Source organism: Microchirus variegatus, assembly GCF_963457635.1.
Source record: "Microchirus variegatus genome assembly, chromosome: 4".
Lineage (NCBI taxonomy): Eukaryota > Metazoa > Chordata > Actinopteri > Pleuronectiformes > Soleidae > Microchirus > Microchirus variegatus.
The window spans coordinates 32,893,029-32,912,997 of record NC_139805.1 but is presented as its reverse complement, the minus strand read 5'-3'; the positions used below and the strand labels follow the sequence as shown (position 1 = coordinate 32,912,997).

Here is a 19,969-nt window from a genome sequence, read left to right as displayed (position 1 = left end):
ACTGCACACATATACACTGTCAAGAGAAACACACGGTGACAGCACACACACACGTCTTCCGGTCATCTCTTTCAATATAAAACTGCGCGCGTGAAAATGTGTGATATGTGATAGAATATAGACAGAATGAAGCACTATTTACGTTTATATTCATGATACCTATAGTTTCTAACTATCTACAGTTAGATTTGCCCATTTTCAACATCATAATAATAAACATACATTAACATTATTACACATTATTATACACAACATTATTATAATCACCTGAATTATATTATATTCACATATGTGTGTGTGTGTGAATATAGACCAGACTAGGTGCTCATTGGCGCTAAGGTCGTTTGAGTTTCCTCCGTTCTCGCGTTGTTATTTAAAAAAAATAAAAAAAATAAAAAATAAATAAGTTATTTTATTTTGAAGTCAAATTCGTTAAACTTCCGTAGCAGCATGTGATCCGGAAGTGCCGCTTCCTCTGTGCAGAGGGGGCGGTGTTCTATCCAAATGTGTAATTCCTCAACATTTTAATATAATATATATTTTATATACATACACGCATGATTAAATGCATGAATAGTTTAAAACATACGTAAAAAATATTTGTTTATTTAAAAAAAAAAAGAAAAGAAAAAACGAAGAGGGTGTCGCTTGATGATGACGTCACGGCAAACGCGACCAAAGCCTCGTCTTTTTCCACGCTGGTCAGCCGGAGGTAAAAGTGTATGTTTCCAAACAACGTTTCCTGCTGTTTTTGTTTTAAATCAGAGTTAGAGGACACTCGGTACGTGTTCGGACAAACATTAAGTCCAGTCCACTGTGGTTCTGTGTTCCGCGGACAGCTCCGTGTCCCTCATTGACGGCCGTGGTCTCCACATGTGTCCGCTGTGAAAAAACCATGGAGACCAAGCGCTCAGACTCGAAGGCGAAGAAAAACAAACCGGGGAAGAAGTTTGACGGCGCCGACCCGGTGAAAAACTTCGAGAAATGGAAGAAGAAGTACAGCAAGACGAAAGCACGCGTGAAGCGAGAGAGAGCCGGGAGCAAGAAGAAGCCTGAGTGGCAGGTGGAGCGTGAGTACATCAACAAGCTTGTCAGCAGGTACGGACAAATCAACTCCAAGGACGCTGTCAAGTTCTCAGACTTCCCCATTTCAAAGAAGACGCTGCTGGGTCTTCAGGGGGCTCAGTACAGGCAGCCCACAGAGATCCAGAGGCAGACCATTGGCTTCGCTCTGCAGGGTAAAGATGTCCTGGGTGCAGCCAAGACTGGCTCGGGGAAGACGTTGGCTTTTCTCATACCGATCCTGGAGTGTCTGTTCCGACAGCAGTGGAGCTCCATGGACGGCCTCGGTGCCCTCATCATATCCCCCACCCGAGAACTCGCGTACCAGACTTTCGAAGTCCTTCGCAAGATTGGCAAGAACCACGAGTTCTCGGCCGGACTCATCATCGGCGGCAAGGAGCTGAAGAGCGAGTCGGAGAGGATCCACCGCACCAACATCGTCATCTGCACCCCGGGCCGGCTGCTCCAGCACATGGACGAGACGGCCTCCTTCCATGCGTCCGACCTGCACATGCTGGTCCTGGACGAGGCCGACCGCATTCTGGACATGGGCTTCGCGGACACTCTGAATGCCATCGTGGAGAACCTGCCCAAGACCCGGCAGACGCTGCTCTTCTCCGCCACTCAAACCAAGTCGGTCAAGGACCTGGCCCGGCTCAGCCTCAAAGACCCCGAGTACGTGTGGGTGCACGAGAAGGCAAAGTTCAGCACGCCGGCGACCTTGGAGCAGAGCTTCGTGGTGTGCGAGCTCCACCAGAAGGTCGACATGCTCTTCTCCTTCATCAGGAGCCACCTGACCAAGAAAATCATCGTCTTCTTTGCCTGCTGCAAGGAGGTGCAGTACCTGTTCCGCGTCTTCTGCCGCCTCAGACCCGGCATGCCCATCCTGGCTTTGCACGGCAAGCAGCAGCAGATGAAGAGGGTAGAGGTCTACAATGACTTCATCAGGAAGCAGAACGCCGTGCTCTTCGCCACCGACATCGCCGCCAGAGGCCTGGATTTCCCCGCCGTCAACTGGGTGCTGCAGTTCGACTGTCCGGAGGACGCGGACACCTACATCCACCGGGTGGGACGCACCGCCCGGTACAAGGAGGGCGGCGAGGCCCTGCTGCTGCTGCTGCCCTCTGAGGAGAAGGGCATGCTGACGCAGCTGCAGGCGAAGAAAGTTCCCATTAATAAGATCCAAGTGAGACATCACACACACACACACACACACAGGTTCACGCAGCTGTCCATTGAGGACTTGCATCCAATAAAAACATTAGCTCTAATCTTAACCGGTTAATTACTAGCTCAAATTTTAGTCCAAAACTTAACCAAAGATTTAAAAAAGGATGTCATTATCCTCTTGATTTTTCTTTTCTGTCGATGTGTTTAATGTCCTTTTACAATGAACGGCTTATTCAGTCTCATGCACTGATAGAAATGGACAAAATGACTTCTTAAAATCAAACTCAGTGAAACTCAAAAGTCACTTTCCAGAACAAAATCATCTTTGAAAGTTTTTTTCTAAAGTGAAACATGAGCAAATAGAGATGAAAAACACATTTCAGGAAGGTTCTATTCACAATGAGCTGTGTGTATTGTCTATACATGTATCATGGTTATTATTATAATAATGGAACTATTTTTATTAGAATTGCATTGATTATACAGTCCAATTTTTGTCATTTAAAAAAATAATAATAATAACAATAATAATAATTGGCATTAGCAGCTCCACTTGTTATCACTATTTACATGTTAATTATTTGTGTTTTGTTTTGTTTTTTCTTCTGACATTTTATGGACCAAACCGCAGAATACGAAAATAATCGTTAGTTGCAGCTCTAATGCTAATATATTAAAAAGTTACAGAAGAAACCGTTGTTTATAAAAACACACTTTTCTATTTCCGTATTCAATTACTCTCTGGATTGATTTGTTTGGTCTGTAAAATGTCAGAATAAATGTTGATCAGTGTTGGAATGCTCGGCTGCGAACCCTGCATTACTTTCACTAGCTCTCATGTGCTGGAGAATAACACCATTATATATACGTATAGCGTTTTTCCCTTAAATCAGTATCATTGTGCGTTTGATTGCAGGTGAACCCAGAGAAGCTGCAGGCCGTCCAGCAGAAGCTGCAGGCCTTCCTGGCCCAGGAGAAGGAGCAGAAGGACAGAGCCCAGAGGTGTTTCGTGTCCTACCTGCGCTCCGTCTACCTGATGAAGAACAAAGAGGTGTTCGACGTCTTTAAGCTGAAGATCCAGGAGTATGCCGTGTCCCTGGGCCTCGCCGTGGCTCCCAGAGTGCGCTTCCTGAACAAAGCTCAGGCACAGAGAGCTGAGCAGGACGGGCGGAGAGACGAGCAGCAGCAGTCTGACGACGACGGCGAGGAGGAGGAGCTGAAGAGCTTCAAGGCTGAGCTCACGGGAAACGTTCCTCGCGAGGAAGGTCAGACGTCGGAGTCAGATGATGATGAGGAAAGCGAGGATGAGCAAGATGTGAAGCAGAAGAGGATGTTACTGCTGGGTGCAGATGACAACAGCGAGGAGGAGGATGAGGAGGAGAAGGACCTGGATCTGTTCACAGTCAAAACAAAGGATGTCTTCAGTGTCACGCAGGAGCAGGAAGACCCCGAGGAGTCTCCTCAGGACCCCAAAAAGAAAAAGGCAGTGACCAAGTACACGGAGGCCAAAAAGGTCCTGAAGAAGAAGTTTAAAGTCAACACCAAGGTGACATTCGACGAAGAAGGGGAGGCTGTGCAGCTGTGGCCGCCTGTCCAACGCACCGTGGCTGAGGAGGAAGAGGAGGAGGAGGAGGTTTCGGGCATCAACGTGGAGAAGGCCAAGGAGAGACTGAAGCGCGAAGACCAGGAGTTCGACAAGCACGAGTACAGCCGCAAGGTGAAAGCCAAGCACAGAGAGAAGAGGCTGAAGGCCAAGGCGGCCAGGAGGGAGGCCAGCCGGCAGCATGGGGAGCAGTCCGACGACGAAGAGGACGAGGTGCACGCGTACCTGGCCAACTACAGCGACGACGAGTTTGACCCCAGCGCGCTCCCTGACCCAGATAAAGTCCGCTCCCAGGAGGAGGAGGAGGAGGAGGAGGAGGAGGAGGAGGAGGACGATCATGTGACGGGATCGAGGAAAAGGCAGCAGAGCAGCGACGAGGAGGACGAAGAGCTCACAGCAGGGAAGAGGAAGAAAGCGAAGGCGAACGACGAGCACAAACCTCTGGACACTGGTCTCTCTCTGGCTGAGGATGAGGAGTTAGTGTTGCATCTGTTGGGAGGACAGTAGAGGTTAGCGTGGTCGCTATGGTAACATTGAAATAGAACTCAAGAAGAACGACGGGATGAGTCAGATGAGAAAAAAAAAAAATATTCCTCTTGTATAACTGGCTTGTTAGAGTCTGAATGAGGACCACACACATGTGATTTAATCAGAATTGATTGACAATAACGACATTTACTTTCATCATGTCAGCAGAGGCACAAGGAAAAACAGATTTTAGCCACATGGTTCACCTAAATGGATAATGGGTTCACCTAATAGAATCTACCCCTATATTATATTCATGTTTGTCACTTTATGTCACTGTTAGAAGCTCATATTTGCAATCTGCCTGATCTCCCACACCAAAATCCATAGGAAAATATAAGATAAGAACACGTCTGTGTTTCTGTGACAAAAATACACTGATTTTTCCTCTATGGCCTTTGGTGCAGGGGAGTGAGAAGCTGGCAAACTGTGACCTAAAGTGGTAAACACTAGAGCTGAAACTGTTTTCGTAATCGATTTAATCTGTTGGTTATTTTCTCGATGAATCGTTTGGTCCATAAAATTAAAAAAAAACGTTGATCAGTGTTTATCAAACCAAACATTTATTTGTTATGTGGTGCAAAGAAACGAAGAAAGTGTTCACATTAAAGAAGCTAAAACGATCAGAAACCTTGTTTTAATCATGAAAAAAGTTTTGATCGATTATGAAAATAGTTGGCAATTACTTTAGTGATGGATTAATTGTTTCAGCTCCAGTAAACACAGTAAACGGTACACTTCCCTCACAGTAGTTTGTAATGCAGACTCATTGTGACACAGCTGTAACGTTGATGACGTCATCACATGACATCGTCGGTGATCTTACGTCAGCATTTTAACGGCAGCATCGTCATTTCCTCACAGTGGAATAAATACACAACACAAATTCAGGATTTAGATTAATATCCTTGTTTAACTCAGCGTGATGTAATGATTGACATTTTACAAATTATTTTTTTTCTATTTTGCGTCATCATCTCGTGAGATTTATTCAATATTTAACATGATTCGACTTCTCCTCCGGTATCGGTGTGTGTGTGAGGGGGGGGGGGGGACATTATTGTGACGTTAGAATAAACTTGGATATTGAGTAAATGTGCTTAAACGATTGGACTTTTGCTCATTTGTGTGTCGAGTTTCATGGTTTCCAGCACAGGTTTCACATTCAGGAGCCGCATTACGTTTAGACGACGTGTTTTCAAGTATCCAGAGATGTTCGGTACAAACGAGAAGATGGAACAGAGTAATAGTAGGGTCACTTTTTGTGTGTCATTTACATTTGGCATTTAGATTTAACATGTACATCTAACACTGGGATTTAGATTTAACATTTAGATTTAGCTTAAATTTAACATTTAGCATTTAGATTTCACATTTAGCTTAGATTTAAGATTTACATTTAGCATTTAGATTTAACGTTTACATCTAACATTCAGATTTAGATTTAGCATTTAGATTTAACATTTACATCTAACATTGAGATTTAGATTTAACATTTATATTTAGCATTTAGATTTAGCTTAAATTTAACATTTAGCTTAGATTTAACATTTAGCATTTAGATTTAATATTTAGATTTAACATTTACATCTAACATTGAGATTTAGCATTTAGATTTCACATTTACATTTAGCATTTAGATTTAACATTTAGATTTAGCTTAGATTTAACATTTACTTTTAGCATTTAGATTTAGCATTTATATTTAATATTTATACTTAGCATTTATATTTAGCATTTATATTTAATATTTATATTTAGCATTTATATTTAACATTTACATTTCTATTTAGATTAGATATTGAGTAAATGTGCTTAAACGATTGGACTTTTGTTCATTTGTGTGTCGAGTTTCATGGTTTCCACCACAGGTTTCACATTCAGGAGCCGCATTACGTTTAGATGACGTGTTTTCAAGTATATTAGTAATATATTATAGTATTATAGTAATATTTTCGAGTAATAGTAGGGTTGATTTTTGTGTGTTTTCTGCCAAATAAGACCTGGAAACTTACTTCTCGAGGAGTTCTTCTTACAATTTTACCCGTTGGGTGAGTGTGTAGCCTGTAAGCTAGGTTATGGAACATAGTGCCCAGCACTCTTCTCAGCTCTTGAAGGTGTCATTTAATATTTACAAGATATCAAGCAAACAAGTGAAGTGCAGTATGCAGTGGCATAAAAAGAATAATCTTTTTAACAGCACTTTCTTCAACAATTAAAAACCATAAGGTTAAAATCGAGTTAAAGAAATACAATTATGATTAATGCTTTGAGTATTCATGTTACACTTTAATTAACGACTGTACGGTCTGTCAGACTTTTTCCCACTTCTCATTATTTAAGAATAATCGCATTTTATGCGTCATTAAATACATTTTTGGTGGTTTTGATCACACAGTGTTGAGCCAGTGCAGTGACACAGCTGTCCAGCAGGTGGCGCAGAGTGACTAAGATGTTTCTCCACCCTGAAGAAACATTAAAGACAACATAGGCTGGGGATCATCTTTCATATGTTTCTATTCATTCGTTCCTTAAACACTCCTTTGTGGAACATGCTGTGTCTTCCTGTGATATCTTTGATTGCCTTTGGTTGTCTTTGATCGACAGTTTAAAGTCCTCCTTCTTATGTACTTCCCTTTAAACTCTTTTTTTTTATCCACACTGAATCTACACATTTGCAGGTATAGTTGTTGATTTAATCACGTGTCACTTTATTGGAATTTGTAATGATAAGTTCAGGCAATAATCTTAGTCCTAAAACGTATAACTCAGCTCTTCAGAAATTAAGACCGGGTTTTGGTCTCTATGAGAACTACTGGTCCTGACTCGGTCAGTGTTTATGCCAGGAAAAGGCTCCTAAAGAGGCTACAAATACCAGTCAGCACACCGCTCTGTGGTCCTTGAACGCATCAGGTGAGTGGAGCCAGAGCCGCGCCAGCGCCAGCGCCAGCAGGTGTGTGTGTGTGTGTATGTATGTGTTTAAAACGCTTCCTTTTGTTTAAACTATGATTTAAACGTGACTCTTTACGCTCACGTAAGGTGTAAAGTGATGGCAAATGTCGAATGTTGTCGTATTAAAGTGGCGGCGGCGACTTACTTTGTCCATAGTAAAAGTCTTCGCGCTCGTCAATTAAGCTAACTAGCTCCACCCTTTAGCCTGAGCCGCACGCGCAACAACGTGACGTCATTGCAACGACTTTAAAGGCTGTGTATGCGATTATGCTGGAAATAACTGCTAACTATAAACGCAGCATTTTGATTTGACATTTAGATTTAATATTTAGATTTAACATTTACATTTACATACATTTAGATTTAGCATTGACAATTAGATTTAACATTTACAATTAGATTTAGCATTTAGATTTTACATTTAGATTTAGCATTTAGATTTAACATTTACATTTAGCATTTAGATTTAACATTTAGATTTAGCATTTAGATTTAGCATTTAGAGTTAGCATTTAGATTTAACATTTAGGTGTAACATTCAACATTTAGATTAAACTATTAATACATATATATATATATATATATATGCATATACATATTATTACATTTCTAATTAAACAAATATTGTTGTAAATGTGCTAAAAAAAAATTCACACCCCTTTTTCCAAACGTTGTTTGAAACAAAATAAAAGCCTTACACACAGCTAATGTCATACAACTATCATGTGTCATGTGTAATATAGTGTTGACGGCCATTAAACATCAAAATGTGTGATATTAACATCATAAAGTAGTATATTTGCAAAATACAAAGAGTGCGCAATAAAGATTCTTCATGTTACTTCTTTGTTTTTAAGCCTCTTAAATGTTAGTCTTTTCTAGTTTCTTTTAAGGATGAGCCGATACATTATCATTATTGGTGTGTCATCAGGGCGCCATGTTGCAAAGAAAATATTTAAATTGAAAACTGTACAAGGTCTTCATCATTTTTTGAGGTTTAGAAAATGCTGAACAACATTTTTCAACATTTAAATAGGAAACAAATACTGACTGACTGAAGGGATGCACGATATTGGCACTAGGGTTGGGACGATATCACAAACTCGATTGTCTACCGGTCGAGCAAACATGACTCAGCTAAAAAGTTTTTGCTGACTTTTATTTACATTTTTCCACATAGTGAAGCATGTAATATATATGATCAGATTTTACAGTTTAATCTGTCCGATACCTGATCCCCAGGCCTTTTGACCAGTATTGGACCAATACCGATACCAATTCCCATCCCTAATTGGTACAATATCAATCTTTAAAATGTTTTATGTAAATGATTTTGAAATCTGTTACCGGATATCGCCAAACACGCCAAGATAAGACACACCAACTGTTGTTTTTTATTTATTTAAATAATGTATTTATTTATTTTGCATAATGAGGAAAATGTTTATCATAAGTATGCAAATTTATGTAAATTATCACTACAGGAGGAAAAAAATTACCTCTGCATTTGGGGGCGCATTCGCAATATTGTGTAAATATTTCAATATATTATGCATATTGGACATTTAATTTTTGTAACGGCTGTGTTCGCTCTTCTGCTCAGCAATAATCATGACCACGCCAAAGCTGGTAAGTGGGGCCCAGAAGCTGCTGGAGCCCTTTGGAGAAGCAAAGGTGTTACAGATCTCTGGCACATGCGCAGCCACGCTTACTGCACAGACCACACTCTCCACTGCAGCCGCCTCAAAGATTGACTCGGTCTGTGGTCCGCCTAAAACGATCATCTCCGTCCAGAGCCTCCACTCTTCACCCTCCGCACTTCCTGTCGCTGGCCCACTGCCTCAGATGTCCACCTCCGCTTCCCCCTCCTCCATCATGGTGGTAGCAAAGATGGCCGCCGCCGCAGGAGGAGTGAGTGCCAACGGTCAACTCCAGGTGACCAAACCACCTATGGGCCAGGTGACCTCCATGAATCAGGCCCCGACACCCGGACGGACAGTGGTGATAGCCGTGCCAAGGACAGCCAATCCGCAGCCGGTCACTGTGGCCCCTCGGCTGCCACAGAGCAGCTCCTCACATCTGCCAGCCAACATCCAGATACCAGCAGGTGAGTCTTACACCAACATATTGTGTCCAGTAGACCACAGTGTCCAGAACACTACTGTGTCCACCAGCTTCTCTCTCTATCCAGTAAGTTGGTGTGTCCACGAAACTACCATGTCCACCAGGTGACTGTGTCCCCTAAAGTACTGTGTCCAGCAGAATAATAATAATAACACTAATGCATAAGCGCCTTTTTGACACTCAGGGTCACTTTACTAAACTAACAAACGAACAACAATAAAAACAGAATACTGTGTACAATAAGCTATTATGGCCACTAAACCACTATATCCAGTAGACCACTAAACCACTATATCCAGTAGACAACTGGGCTACTGTGTCCACGAAACTACTGTGTCCAGAAGTTAGTGTGTCCGCTAAACTACTGTATCCACCAGGCTACGACTACTGTGTCCACTAAATGTCTGTGTTAGTGAGTCCACCGAACTACTATGTCCAGCAGACTACTGTGTCCCCTGAAGTACTGTGTCCACAAGAAGACTATATCCAGCAGAATAATAATAATTATACTAATGCATAAGTGCCTTTTTGACACTCAAGGAAACTTTACTAAACAAACAAACAAACAAACAACAATAAAAACAGAATACTTTGTACAGTAAGCTATTATGTCCAGTAGACCACTGGGCTACTATGTCCAGAAGTTAGCGTGTCCACTAAACTACTGTATCCACCAGGCTACAACTACTGTGTCCACTGAAATGTCTGTGTTAGTGTGTCCACCAAACTACTATGTCCAGTAGACCACTGTGTCCACTGAAGTACTGTGTCCAGGAGAATAATAATAATTATACTAATGCATAAGCGCCTTTTTGACCCTCAAGGACACTTTACTAAACAAACAACAACAAAAACACAGTACTGTGTACAATACGCTATTATGTCCACTAAACCACTATGTCCAATGTCCAGTAGACTACTGTCATGATTCACATTACTATTGTAACATAAGTAACAAAGCATGTTACTCTACAGCTTGCTTTTTTTAATTGAATGTGTTATTTTAAGCACTTTGATAAAGAAATAGCAACAAAAACAAACTAAAAAGACGTCCCTAAAAAAAGAAACAGGAAGAAGCCAAAGACGTGTGTGCGCCTTCCTTATCAGCTGCACACGGTACACCCACAGTCCCACATACACGCCGTGTGTTCACTGTGTCTGATGTGACTCTCCCAGCACAAAGCATCACTTTGTTGGTGAGTGATCTGCGTGTGTTGTCGTTTGTTGCAGGGATGATGTTGATCCGCAGTGACACCGGGCAGCTGATGCTCGTATCCCAGCAGGCTTTGGCTCAGGCTCAGCAGGGAACGAGAGTTACCAGTGGTCAAGCACCCAGAATCGTGTCCCATCAGGTGTGTGTGTGTGTAAACTGCTGCTTTTCTTTGATTGTAATAATGATGTAGTGATGAAGAAGAAGAAGAAGAAGAAGGATGTGCTGACGTCTCCTCCTCCTCTTCCTTTGTCTCTCCTGGAGTTCAGGTGTCTGCGGCAAACGGAAGTAAAGGTAACGAGAAGGTGACGGTGATCAGGATGGCGGCTCCTCCCAGTTTCCTGCCTCCACCTGCCATCCAGAAGACGGCGCTGGTCAAGGTACGTATAGATAGACCGATGACAGGATAGACAGATTTGCTCTCTGGTTATTGTGCTCCTGGATTAATAGATACTTGATGTGATGGTTGATTCCTCGCGAGACCCTACAGTAAACTAGTTAATCATATGGGCCTATAATACACCATTTGGTCCTGCTTAAAACCAATTTGAAGCAAGTTTTGTGATTTCAGAATCAGATTTTTCAGTTTTGAACAACCCCGTTGCTAATATTTGCTCCATTCATGATCCAAATTCCACTCCGATTTCTTCTGAACAATTGGGCAAACAAACGGAGAACAGATCAAGTCAAAGGACCGACACCAGTCAATATGCAATAATGTTGTAATCCACACCTCACCGTTGTTGGTTGCTGTGTCATTCAGGTTGTCAGTGTCGCTCCTAAGGCAGCTGTGACCCAGAACGCTGCGTCTGCTCACGAGAGCCAGCCTCGCATTCAGGCTCCGGTCACAGAAACCAGAAAGGAAACTCCGGCCACGTTCACTCAGGTAAGAGAGAGAGAGGAAGCCTTGTCATGCACCTATAACTTGGTGAATATTTGTTGATATTGGCTTTAAAATGTCTATATCTGCTGTAACAAGTATGAACAATATAATCTTAATTTAATGTCCTCTTGGGCACTCTTGGGAAAAACACATAGATATCGGTTATTTCCTGATCCCTTTTGCTATATCTGCGTTTTTTGGGTATCCAGAAAGTCGTTGGACCTGGAAACTGCGATCAGTACGTCTGAATTTGACGTTGAAATAATCAGAAGAGGTTGTAACCTGATATTTCCCCGACAGGAAACACTGGAAAGTGTGAAAAAGTGCAAGAACTTCCTGGTTACCCTGATCAAGTTAGCCTCCAGTGACTCCAGGTCGGCCAACATGGCCAACAACGTCAGGGGACTGGTCCGAAATCTGCTGGTGCGTCCTCGCCCCATTGTTCATCATCATCATCCTTTGTCACACGCTGATTTCATTTGAAAGTAAAGTATTTTATCACCCGTTTTTTAAAATTATTTTGCAGGAAGGGAAGCTGGAAGCAGAGGAGTTCACGGAGCAGCTCTACCAGGAGCTGAAGTCCACTCCACAGCCGTGTCTGGTGCCATTCCTCAAGGTGGCAAAATTGATTTTAAGCATTTCAATCACAATGTATCATATTATTTATTATCAACTTTTTCAAGTTTGGCTTCAAGAGAAAGCTATTGTGTTAATTTTTCGCCAATCTGGTGTAAACAAATACCCAAAAATGTCCTTCAACTTACTCCAGGACCTTCTTCACTGTTCTCCAAAACCTCAGTCGCAAAACTTCCAGTATCCTAATGGCAAAATGTATTATTGCTAATAATACAATGTTTTTTGTCGTCTTTCATCTCTTCCAGAAAAGTCTTCCTGCTGTGCGCCGCCTCACTGCAGACCCTCAGTTATTCATTCAACAGGCTTCCACCTCTGCCTGTAACTCCAGTGCCCCGATGCCCGCCACTGATACAGGAGCGAACCTTCACAACAGCAAGCAGGTAAGCGGCACATCACGTTTGGTTGTTTTAAAGGGGACATATGATGCATAATCTACTTTTTTTTAATCGTTTTAATACTTATATTTGGGACTCTGGAGGCCCTATGAGACGGCAAAGTGTGAAAAGGCAAGGGCAATATTGTCCTGAAGAGCGGACGTGTGGAGCGAAGTGTTCTATTCTTGGCCGCACAGTACAGCACAGAGTTATACACAAACTTCCAGCCTCAGAGGATTTACATTTTATATACGACGGCAATGTGAAATGATGGCTTTTCCAAATGCTAACTGCTGTTAGCTGCCGTTAGCCTCAGTGACGCTGGCGTAGTTTCCTGTGTCTCAGACAGGCGCTCAAAAGCGAGCTGTTTTGGCAGGGTGATTATTGAACTGCTGTGGTGCTTCATCCTTAAGGTATTTTTTACCAAAGCATGTCACAGACATGTTCATTAGGACACCAGGGAACTAGGTTAACTTGGAGAAACGGGGTATAATACGTCTACTTTAAGGTATCGACGGCCAATTTGTTCCATAACCAACTGTCAAACCGAAGATTTATGAGAAGGTTGGTAAGGAGACGATAGCTGTTCCCAAGTTTAACATATCATAACTGGTGGGATTAGGGTCGGGTCGTAATGAGACGACGCCCTAATCCGCGGCCCGTTCTGCAGATTATGTTTAATAATCATACAACCAACAACCGTTCACCTTCCTGTCTGTGAGGCAACAGATCTTGACTCCACTTTCCCCATGTTCTCAGCCACTATTTTCTCACGTAAACAAATGTGTGAAGACGGGGGAATAAACTCTGCATTTTGCTTGAACGCGGTCTCTAAATGCTTGTTCTGCAGGTTATTCAACCAGCTCGGAAAGTGATTATGAGACCCGCTGTGACCTCATTAACGCTCCCCAGAAATTACATATCAAAGAGCAACAGCAGCATCAGCAGCTGCATCAGCAGCAGACCCAACATGAAGCAGACGCTGCTCCAGCCAGGAAAACCATTACCAGGTATAACAGTTTAATAAAGTGGTCAAATGTGATTATAAAGTGATTTAATTCCACTTTATTAAGTCCACCAGCTTCTATTACAGCACAACCAGACCTGAGATCGTGAAAATATGGTAAAACAAGGCGCAAAAAGTCTCTCACTTTTGTATTTTCTTCTGCCTTTTTATAGGAACTTTCTCACTGTCAAAGCAGCCTTTTACCCAGGATCCATCTGGATTCAAGACCTCTTCAGGCTCTTACAGGTTTTCCTCACACTCCAATTCAATGTTAGGCCAATGTTAGTGCCAAGTTCTACATGCCTGTGTTTCTGTGTTCCACAGAGAAGACGATGACATCAACGACGTGGCCTTCATGGCTGGCGTGAACCTGAGAGAGGAGAATGCAAAGTTCCTGACCACCACCGTCGGCTCTGTGGTGCAGTCGTGCCACGACCAGCCGTTCCTCTCCCCCAACAAGGTGCTCAGTCGGATCCTTCGCGCAGGTACAACACCCGAGTGTATTTTCAAACGATAAAATTAGTGCTGGGCGAGTTAACGCGATATCGCATGGCGCGTTCCCATGACGACTGACCGGGGAAAAAGACGCGTTTGACGTCATGTTTATGTGACTTCGGATTGTTAAAATAAGTCTCTAAAGCAGGGGTCTCAAACTGGCGGCCTGGGGGCCACATGCGGCCCACCCCATCCGATTCCATGCGGCCCCCAACTTAATAACATGTTATAATGAAAACATGGTCCACCACCTCATCATCTTTTAAACACAGTGTGTAGCTGAGGCACAGCTGCCAGCGAGGATAGAATTACTAGCAATGTTTTTATAACTATATATATAATTATCCCATTATTAAATGTATCATATACAACATTCAGTTACACATAAATACACTTGTTAGGGCCCAAGCCACGAATGGCAGTGGCACACATACGCAGTACACAGGTACGCTGGTAATTGTTAGCGTTGCTCTTTTGGTGTAATAAACAGACCGCTCCAGTTCCACTGTAGGGGCACTAAATGAGCTAATGCAGCTAACGGAGCTAACTGGTAAACGGTGCCTGGACTCCGGTGTCGCGGCACGTAAACATCGATATGTTACAAATGATTCGAATCGATATGTTACAAATGATTTCAAAGCTGATAACTGCTAGCCTACAAATTAGCCTTCAAGCTAGCCTTCGAAACGGGGTCGTACCTATGTTCCCCGGTTCCTATGTTCCCCGTTTTTCCCAAAAAAGTTCCACTTTGTATGTGACAGGGGAACATAGGATCCTTTTTTTTGAAAAAGGGTAGGGTTAGGATTAGGGTTAGAGAAAGGGTCCTATGTTCCCCGGTCATATACAAAGCAGGGAACATAGGACCCGGGGAACATAGGTACGGTCCCCCTTCGAACCAGCCTACGAACACGCCCAGTATGTCAGTTAAAGATGGCTATATGTAAAATATGTACAACGTGGTCAAAACCATGGCTGAAAGACTTGTCAGCGGAGGGTTAGAGGTTCAAAACCACACAAATTCATGGCTGGGATACATCAGGGCAAGGTACATTGATTCCTGGATGAATTGGACAATCTAAAATTGACCCCAGGCACCGGGCGCCACATCCAGCGTACTCGTAGTGCAACAGTGAGCATTCAAACACACAGCAAACATAAAAACAGACATAGGCCTATATTGAACACTTCCTGGACAGAGATTACAGTTGTTAACTGCTGAAATGTTCCAGAAAATCTGAGGGTTTTTTTGTGTGTGTGTGTTATCAGGGCAGCCGCTGGGTGTGACTGATGTTGGTCCAGAGGTTCTTGCTCTGGTGTCTCATGCGACACAGGAGTGTCTCCGTGGGCTTCTGGAGAAGCTCACCCTGACTGCAGAACACCGCAAAGCAGCGCTGAAGGTAAGTAAAGCCTCTTCCCGACACCTGGTGGTGCCTGGAGAAACCTCTATGATGTTATACGATATAGTACAGTTAGCATACAGTATAATGTGGTGAATATGCACTGCCGTTCAAAAGTTTGGGTTCACTTAGAAATGTCCTTATTTAAAAAATAAATAAAAAAATACTTTTTTCAATGAACTGCTCACAGGTATTTCTTATCTGAACGTTGTCAACCTGCAGACAGTGGTGCCAAGGGAGAGTTTACCTGTTTTTTTCTGAATTCATGAGCGAATTCTCCCCTTAAAGAAATCATGTGGAAAAAAAAAATTCAATCTCATTAGAGGGTAATTTTTGATTTTGAGGAAAATGCCAGGAAAGTGGGCTGAGATGATCAACAGACAATTTTACTAGATACACTGCCGTTCAAAAGTTTGTTTCAAAATGGTTTTTTTTCAATGAATATAATAATAAATGAATCAGAAATACACTCCATACATTGCTAATGTGGTAAACGCCGATTCTAGCTGCAAACGTCTGGTTTTTGATGGAATATATACATAGGTGTATAGAGGCCAATTTCCAGTGTTCTAATGGTACATTGTGTTTGCTAATTGCGTTAGAAGGCTATTGGATGATTAGAAAACTCTTGTGCGATTATGTTAGCACAGCTGAAAAAAGGTTTGCTGGTTCTTTGACGAAAGGGCAAAATTATAATTTTGAATGAATAATGTCTTTGTCAATGCTTTGGCTATATTTTCTATTCATTTAGCAACTCTTTTGATGAATAAAAGTCTGACTTTTGATGGAAAACACAAACAAATGCAGAAGCCGAACATGTATTTTTCTTGAATTGCCATGAGGGGGCGACTACGCTGGTTTGTACATAAGTCTGTGGGAAAATGACACTTCTTCTTCTTCTTCTCACCTTATAATAACAGTAAACATTTTCCTTTTAATGACTTTTTCTTCAATGTGTGTGTGTGTGTGTGTGTGTGTGTGTGTGTGTGTGACAGGAGGACGCGTGGCACGCCAAAGTGAGCGACATTCGTGCTCAGCTCCGTTACCTGGAGGAAGTGGAGACGCTGAACAAGAAGAGGAAAGACGAAGCGGAGAGAGAGAAACTGATGCGTTTGGCCCGAGTGAGCGAAACATACACACACACACACACACACTCACACACACACTCACAGGGTCTGGCCACTGTCACTGTAAACTAACTCTACACGTGACCTCACTGTCTGTGATCACAGAGCCGCTCACACCCTGAGGATCCTCAGTTTCAGCTGCTGAAGCAAAAAGCCAAAGAGGTTAGTATTTGTTTTACGTTTCATTAACTCTCTTTGTTTGTTAATTCACTATTTACTCATCAGTGTTCAAGTCAGGAAGACGACTCATCATACACATGAAATCTCCAAAACACCAAAAAAAAAAATGACCTGGAGAATCCCGCATAAAGCTATTGTTGGAATACACAAACACTCATAGGTGTCATGTTTTGATTTATTTCCCACTCTGGGTTAAAAGTGTGGATAAAAATCCGATACAATCCAAAACAGAGGGAGTAAAGTATTGTATAAACAATACGGAGAACATAAATTATGCCTAACGTCGTGTCGTAAACTATGCCAGTAAAGGGGGATAAATTGTTATCATTATGAATTATTAAGCGCAACCGTGCCAACAAATAAAATGCTTTGTGTTTTCAGTTACAACAAATGGAAGAAGCTCAGCTGCAGCAGAGAGAAGCTAACATGACGGCCCTCGCTGCCATCGGACCACGCAGGAAGAGACCACTGGAGCTGACGGAGACTCAGGTCTGTATGTGAACTCCACCACTGTGTTTAAACTCTTTGTTATACAACAACTCGGTGTTTTACCAACGAGTGGGAAAATCCTCGTCAGCTCAAAGGTCTCACACTCTCTCCGTCGATCGATTTCATACGGCGCACCACTCGACGTCACGTTATAATCAGCTTTTATATGTTTTGTATTTTTAAGCATCTTTTATTACAGATTACGTGAATCATTTTTTTCATGATGAACGATCGTTCCATTTCAAAATAAACACTTATTTTGACATTCTGTGAAATATTCTCACAGATGTCGTTATTGCGATATCGGCATGGAATATCGCGACACGAGCTCTATTGCGATATGGAGATGGAATATCGCGATATTAGCCCTATCGCTACATCTGGATGGAATATTGCGATACAAGCAATATTGCGTGATATCGGGATGGAATATCGCGATACAAGGTCTATCGCTGTATCGGGATGGAATATCGCGATACAATATTGCGTGATATCGGGATGGAATATCGCGATACAAGCTCTATTGCAATATCCGGATGGAATATTGTGATTCAAGCCCTATTGCGACATCAGGATGGAATATAGCAATACAAGCTCTATTGGGATATCGGGATGGAATATTGCATGATATTGGGATATGAGCTGTATTGCTATATTGTGATATTAGCGCTATTGTGCGATATCGGATGGAATATCGCAATATTGGCTCTATTGGGATATCAGGATGGAATATTGCGATATAAGCTCTATTGGGATATCGGGATGGAATATTGCGATATAAGCTCTATTGCGTGATATCGGGATGGAATATCGTGATATAAGCTCTATTGTGATATTAGCTCTATTGTGGGATATCGGGATGGAATATCGCGATATTAGCTCTACTGTGATATCAGGATGGTATATTGCGATATTAGCTCTATTGCGATATCGGGATGGAACATCGCGATACAAGCTCTATTGCGATATCGGGATGGAATATTGCGATGTAAGCTCTATTGCGTGATATCGGGATGGAATATTGCGATATAAGCTCTATTGCGTGATATCGGGATGGAATATCGCGATACAAGCTCTATTGCGTGATATAGGGATGGAATATTGCGATATAAGCTCTATCAGGATGGAATATCCGGATGTAAAAAAAATAATTCCCTTTGATATCGCAATTTCAGTGAAAATTATCATCCGCTCAGCCTTACGTTGTCAGAAATAATGGAAATATATCAATACTCCTTATCTCATCTCATTAGTATCCGAATCAGCTCATCAACTACGGTGAAAGACGACATATCCAGTCGATATTTCACATTAAAACACCCAAAAGTGTTAGAAATTGGAGTTGTGTCAGTCAGATACTTAATTGTCTGGAAATTAAGAAGCTCAACAACTCGTTATCATACGGCACCAGACGCACGAGGAACAAACATAAAAGAAGGAAAACATCACAGAATCAAAACAATAGAATATATAAAATCAACAGTGGCACAGAGGGGAAACACATACAGTACATGAATAAAAAAGAGTGATTATCGCTGCTTATTTTAGGCTATTATTCATCTTTCTTTCTTTAGCAGCCAAAACAAACAAAACCAGTCAGAGCTGGATTTATGGAGGGAAAATAAAGAAGAAAAACATTATCTCTGGTGTACTGAACCTTTAAGACTGAGCTTTAAATGATATGTAAGGGTACAATAGTGAACATTGTTGTGTGTGTGTGTGTGTGTGTGTGTGTGTGTGTGTGTGTGTGTGTGTGTGTGTGTGTGTGTGTGTGTGTGTGTGTGTGTGTGTGTGTGTGTGTGTGTGTGTGTGTGTGTGTGTGTGTGTGTGTGTGTGTGTCTCTCAGGTCTCTCTGCTGCCCAGACTGGATGTTCCCAGAGTGACTCGAGTGATCCTGAGGGATCTGCTGGTGTGTATGGAGCAGGATCACTTCCTGCGACACTCCCTCACTCTGTACAAAGCAATGCTCTGATTTCCTACTACTTTAATCATCTAATTATTATTATTATAATAATAGTAATCATCGTTTTGGGATGTTGTTTTCAGCATTTCAGTTTGATCAAACGCCTCCTGTTTAATTTCTTTCTTTCTTTATTTATTTATTTTAGTATCATGCTGTAAAAGTGAGTGAGTGCGTGATCAGGTTTGAGTTTATATGTTAAAAAGAGTCATACTTTCAAAATAAGATTTCAGTGGTTTTGAGGGAAACAAAAGCCGCTCGCTCACTGGGAGACGCTGTGTGTTCAACAAAATAATGAACTGTGTATTGTTGAGTTCTTCATTATTATGTTTGTTTTGTTTCCCATTAAAAAAAAGAAGAGTAGTGAAATCATCACATTGGGATATTTTCTGTCTTTATTTTTTTTTTAAAAACGTCACGTTGCCTTTTTTAGGTTTAAAGTTTAAATCCAACAAACACAACCGCAGTCCTTTTGGTTTAAAAAGAAACCTTTATTTTCTACATTTGACACCGCACTGTATTCTAAATGAAGCGTGCACATTTAGTCTAATCTGTATGTTCGTTGATTCTTGTATTCGTCCATTTTCCTTAAGTCCAGCTCCAGGTTCCAGGTCTGGCTGGAACATGTGGCCGAGGTTAAGTTAAGAGTTCTGTGTCGCCGATCTCATTTATCGAGCCCAGATTTTGAATTATTTGCTCATTTTTTTCTCTTGGACCACGACAGCAGACTATCACAGGTAAATTAAGCATCTTAAGACGCTCTCCTGCACACC

At 41.9% G+C, this 19,969-nt stretch overlaps 2 protein-coding genes across 2 annotated transcripts; both read left to right on the top strand.

The window, feature by feature from the left end:
- Positions 1-730: 730 nt before the first annotated feature.
- Positions 731-5,283, top strand: ddx10 (DEAD (Asp-Glu-Ala-Asp) box polypeptide 10). Its single transcript, XM_083888574.1, has 2 exons — positions 731-2,248; positions 3,149-5,283. The coding sequence occupies exons 1-2, from the start codon at positions 896-898 to the stop codon at positions 4,340-4,342; spliced, it is 2,547 nt and encodes an 848-aa protein (XP_083744700.1). The 5' UTR covers positions 731-895; the 3' UTR covers positions 4,343-5,283.
- Positions 5,284-8,926: 3,643 nt separating this feature from the next.
- taf4b (TAF4B RNA polymerase II, TATA box binding protein (TBP)-associated factor) lies at positions 8,927-19,208 on the top strand (the record flags this gene model as incomplete). The annotated part of the gene is made up of 15 exons (XM_083888312.1): positions 8,927-9,422; positions 10,670-10,791; positions 10,919-11,029; positions 11,413-11,535; positions 11,833-11,955; positions 12,059-12,148; positions 12,414-12,548; positions 13,393-13,552; positions 13,722-13,794; positions 13,873-14,033; positions 15,310-15,440; positions 16,436-16,561; positions 16,673-16,729; positions 17,129-17,236; positions 19,083-19,208. The coding sequence occupies 15 exons, from the start codon at positions 8,927-8,929 to the stop codon at positions 19,206-19,208; spliced, it is 2,142 nt and encodes a 713-aa protein (XP_083744438.1).
- Between the last annotated feature and the right edge of the window lie 761 nt (positions 19,209-19,969).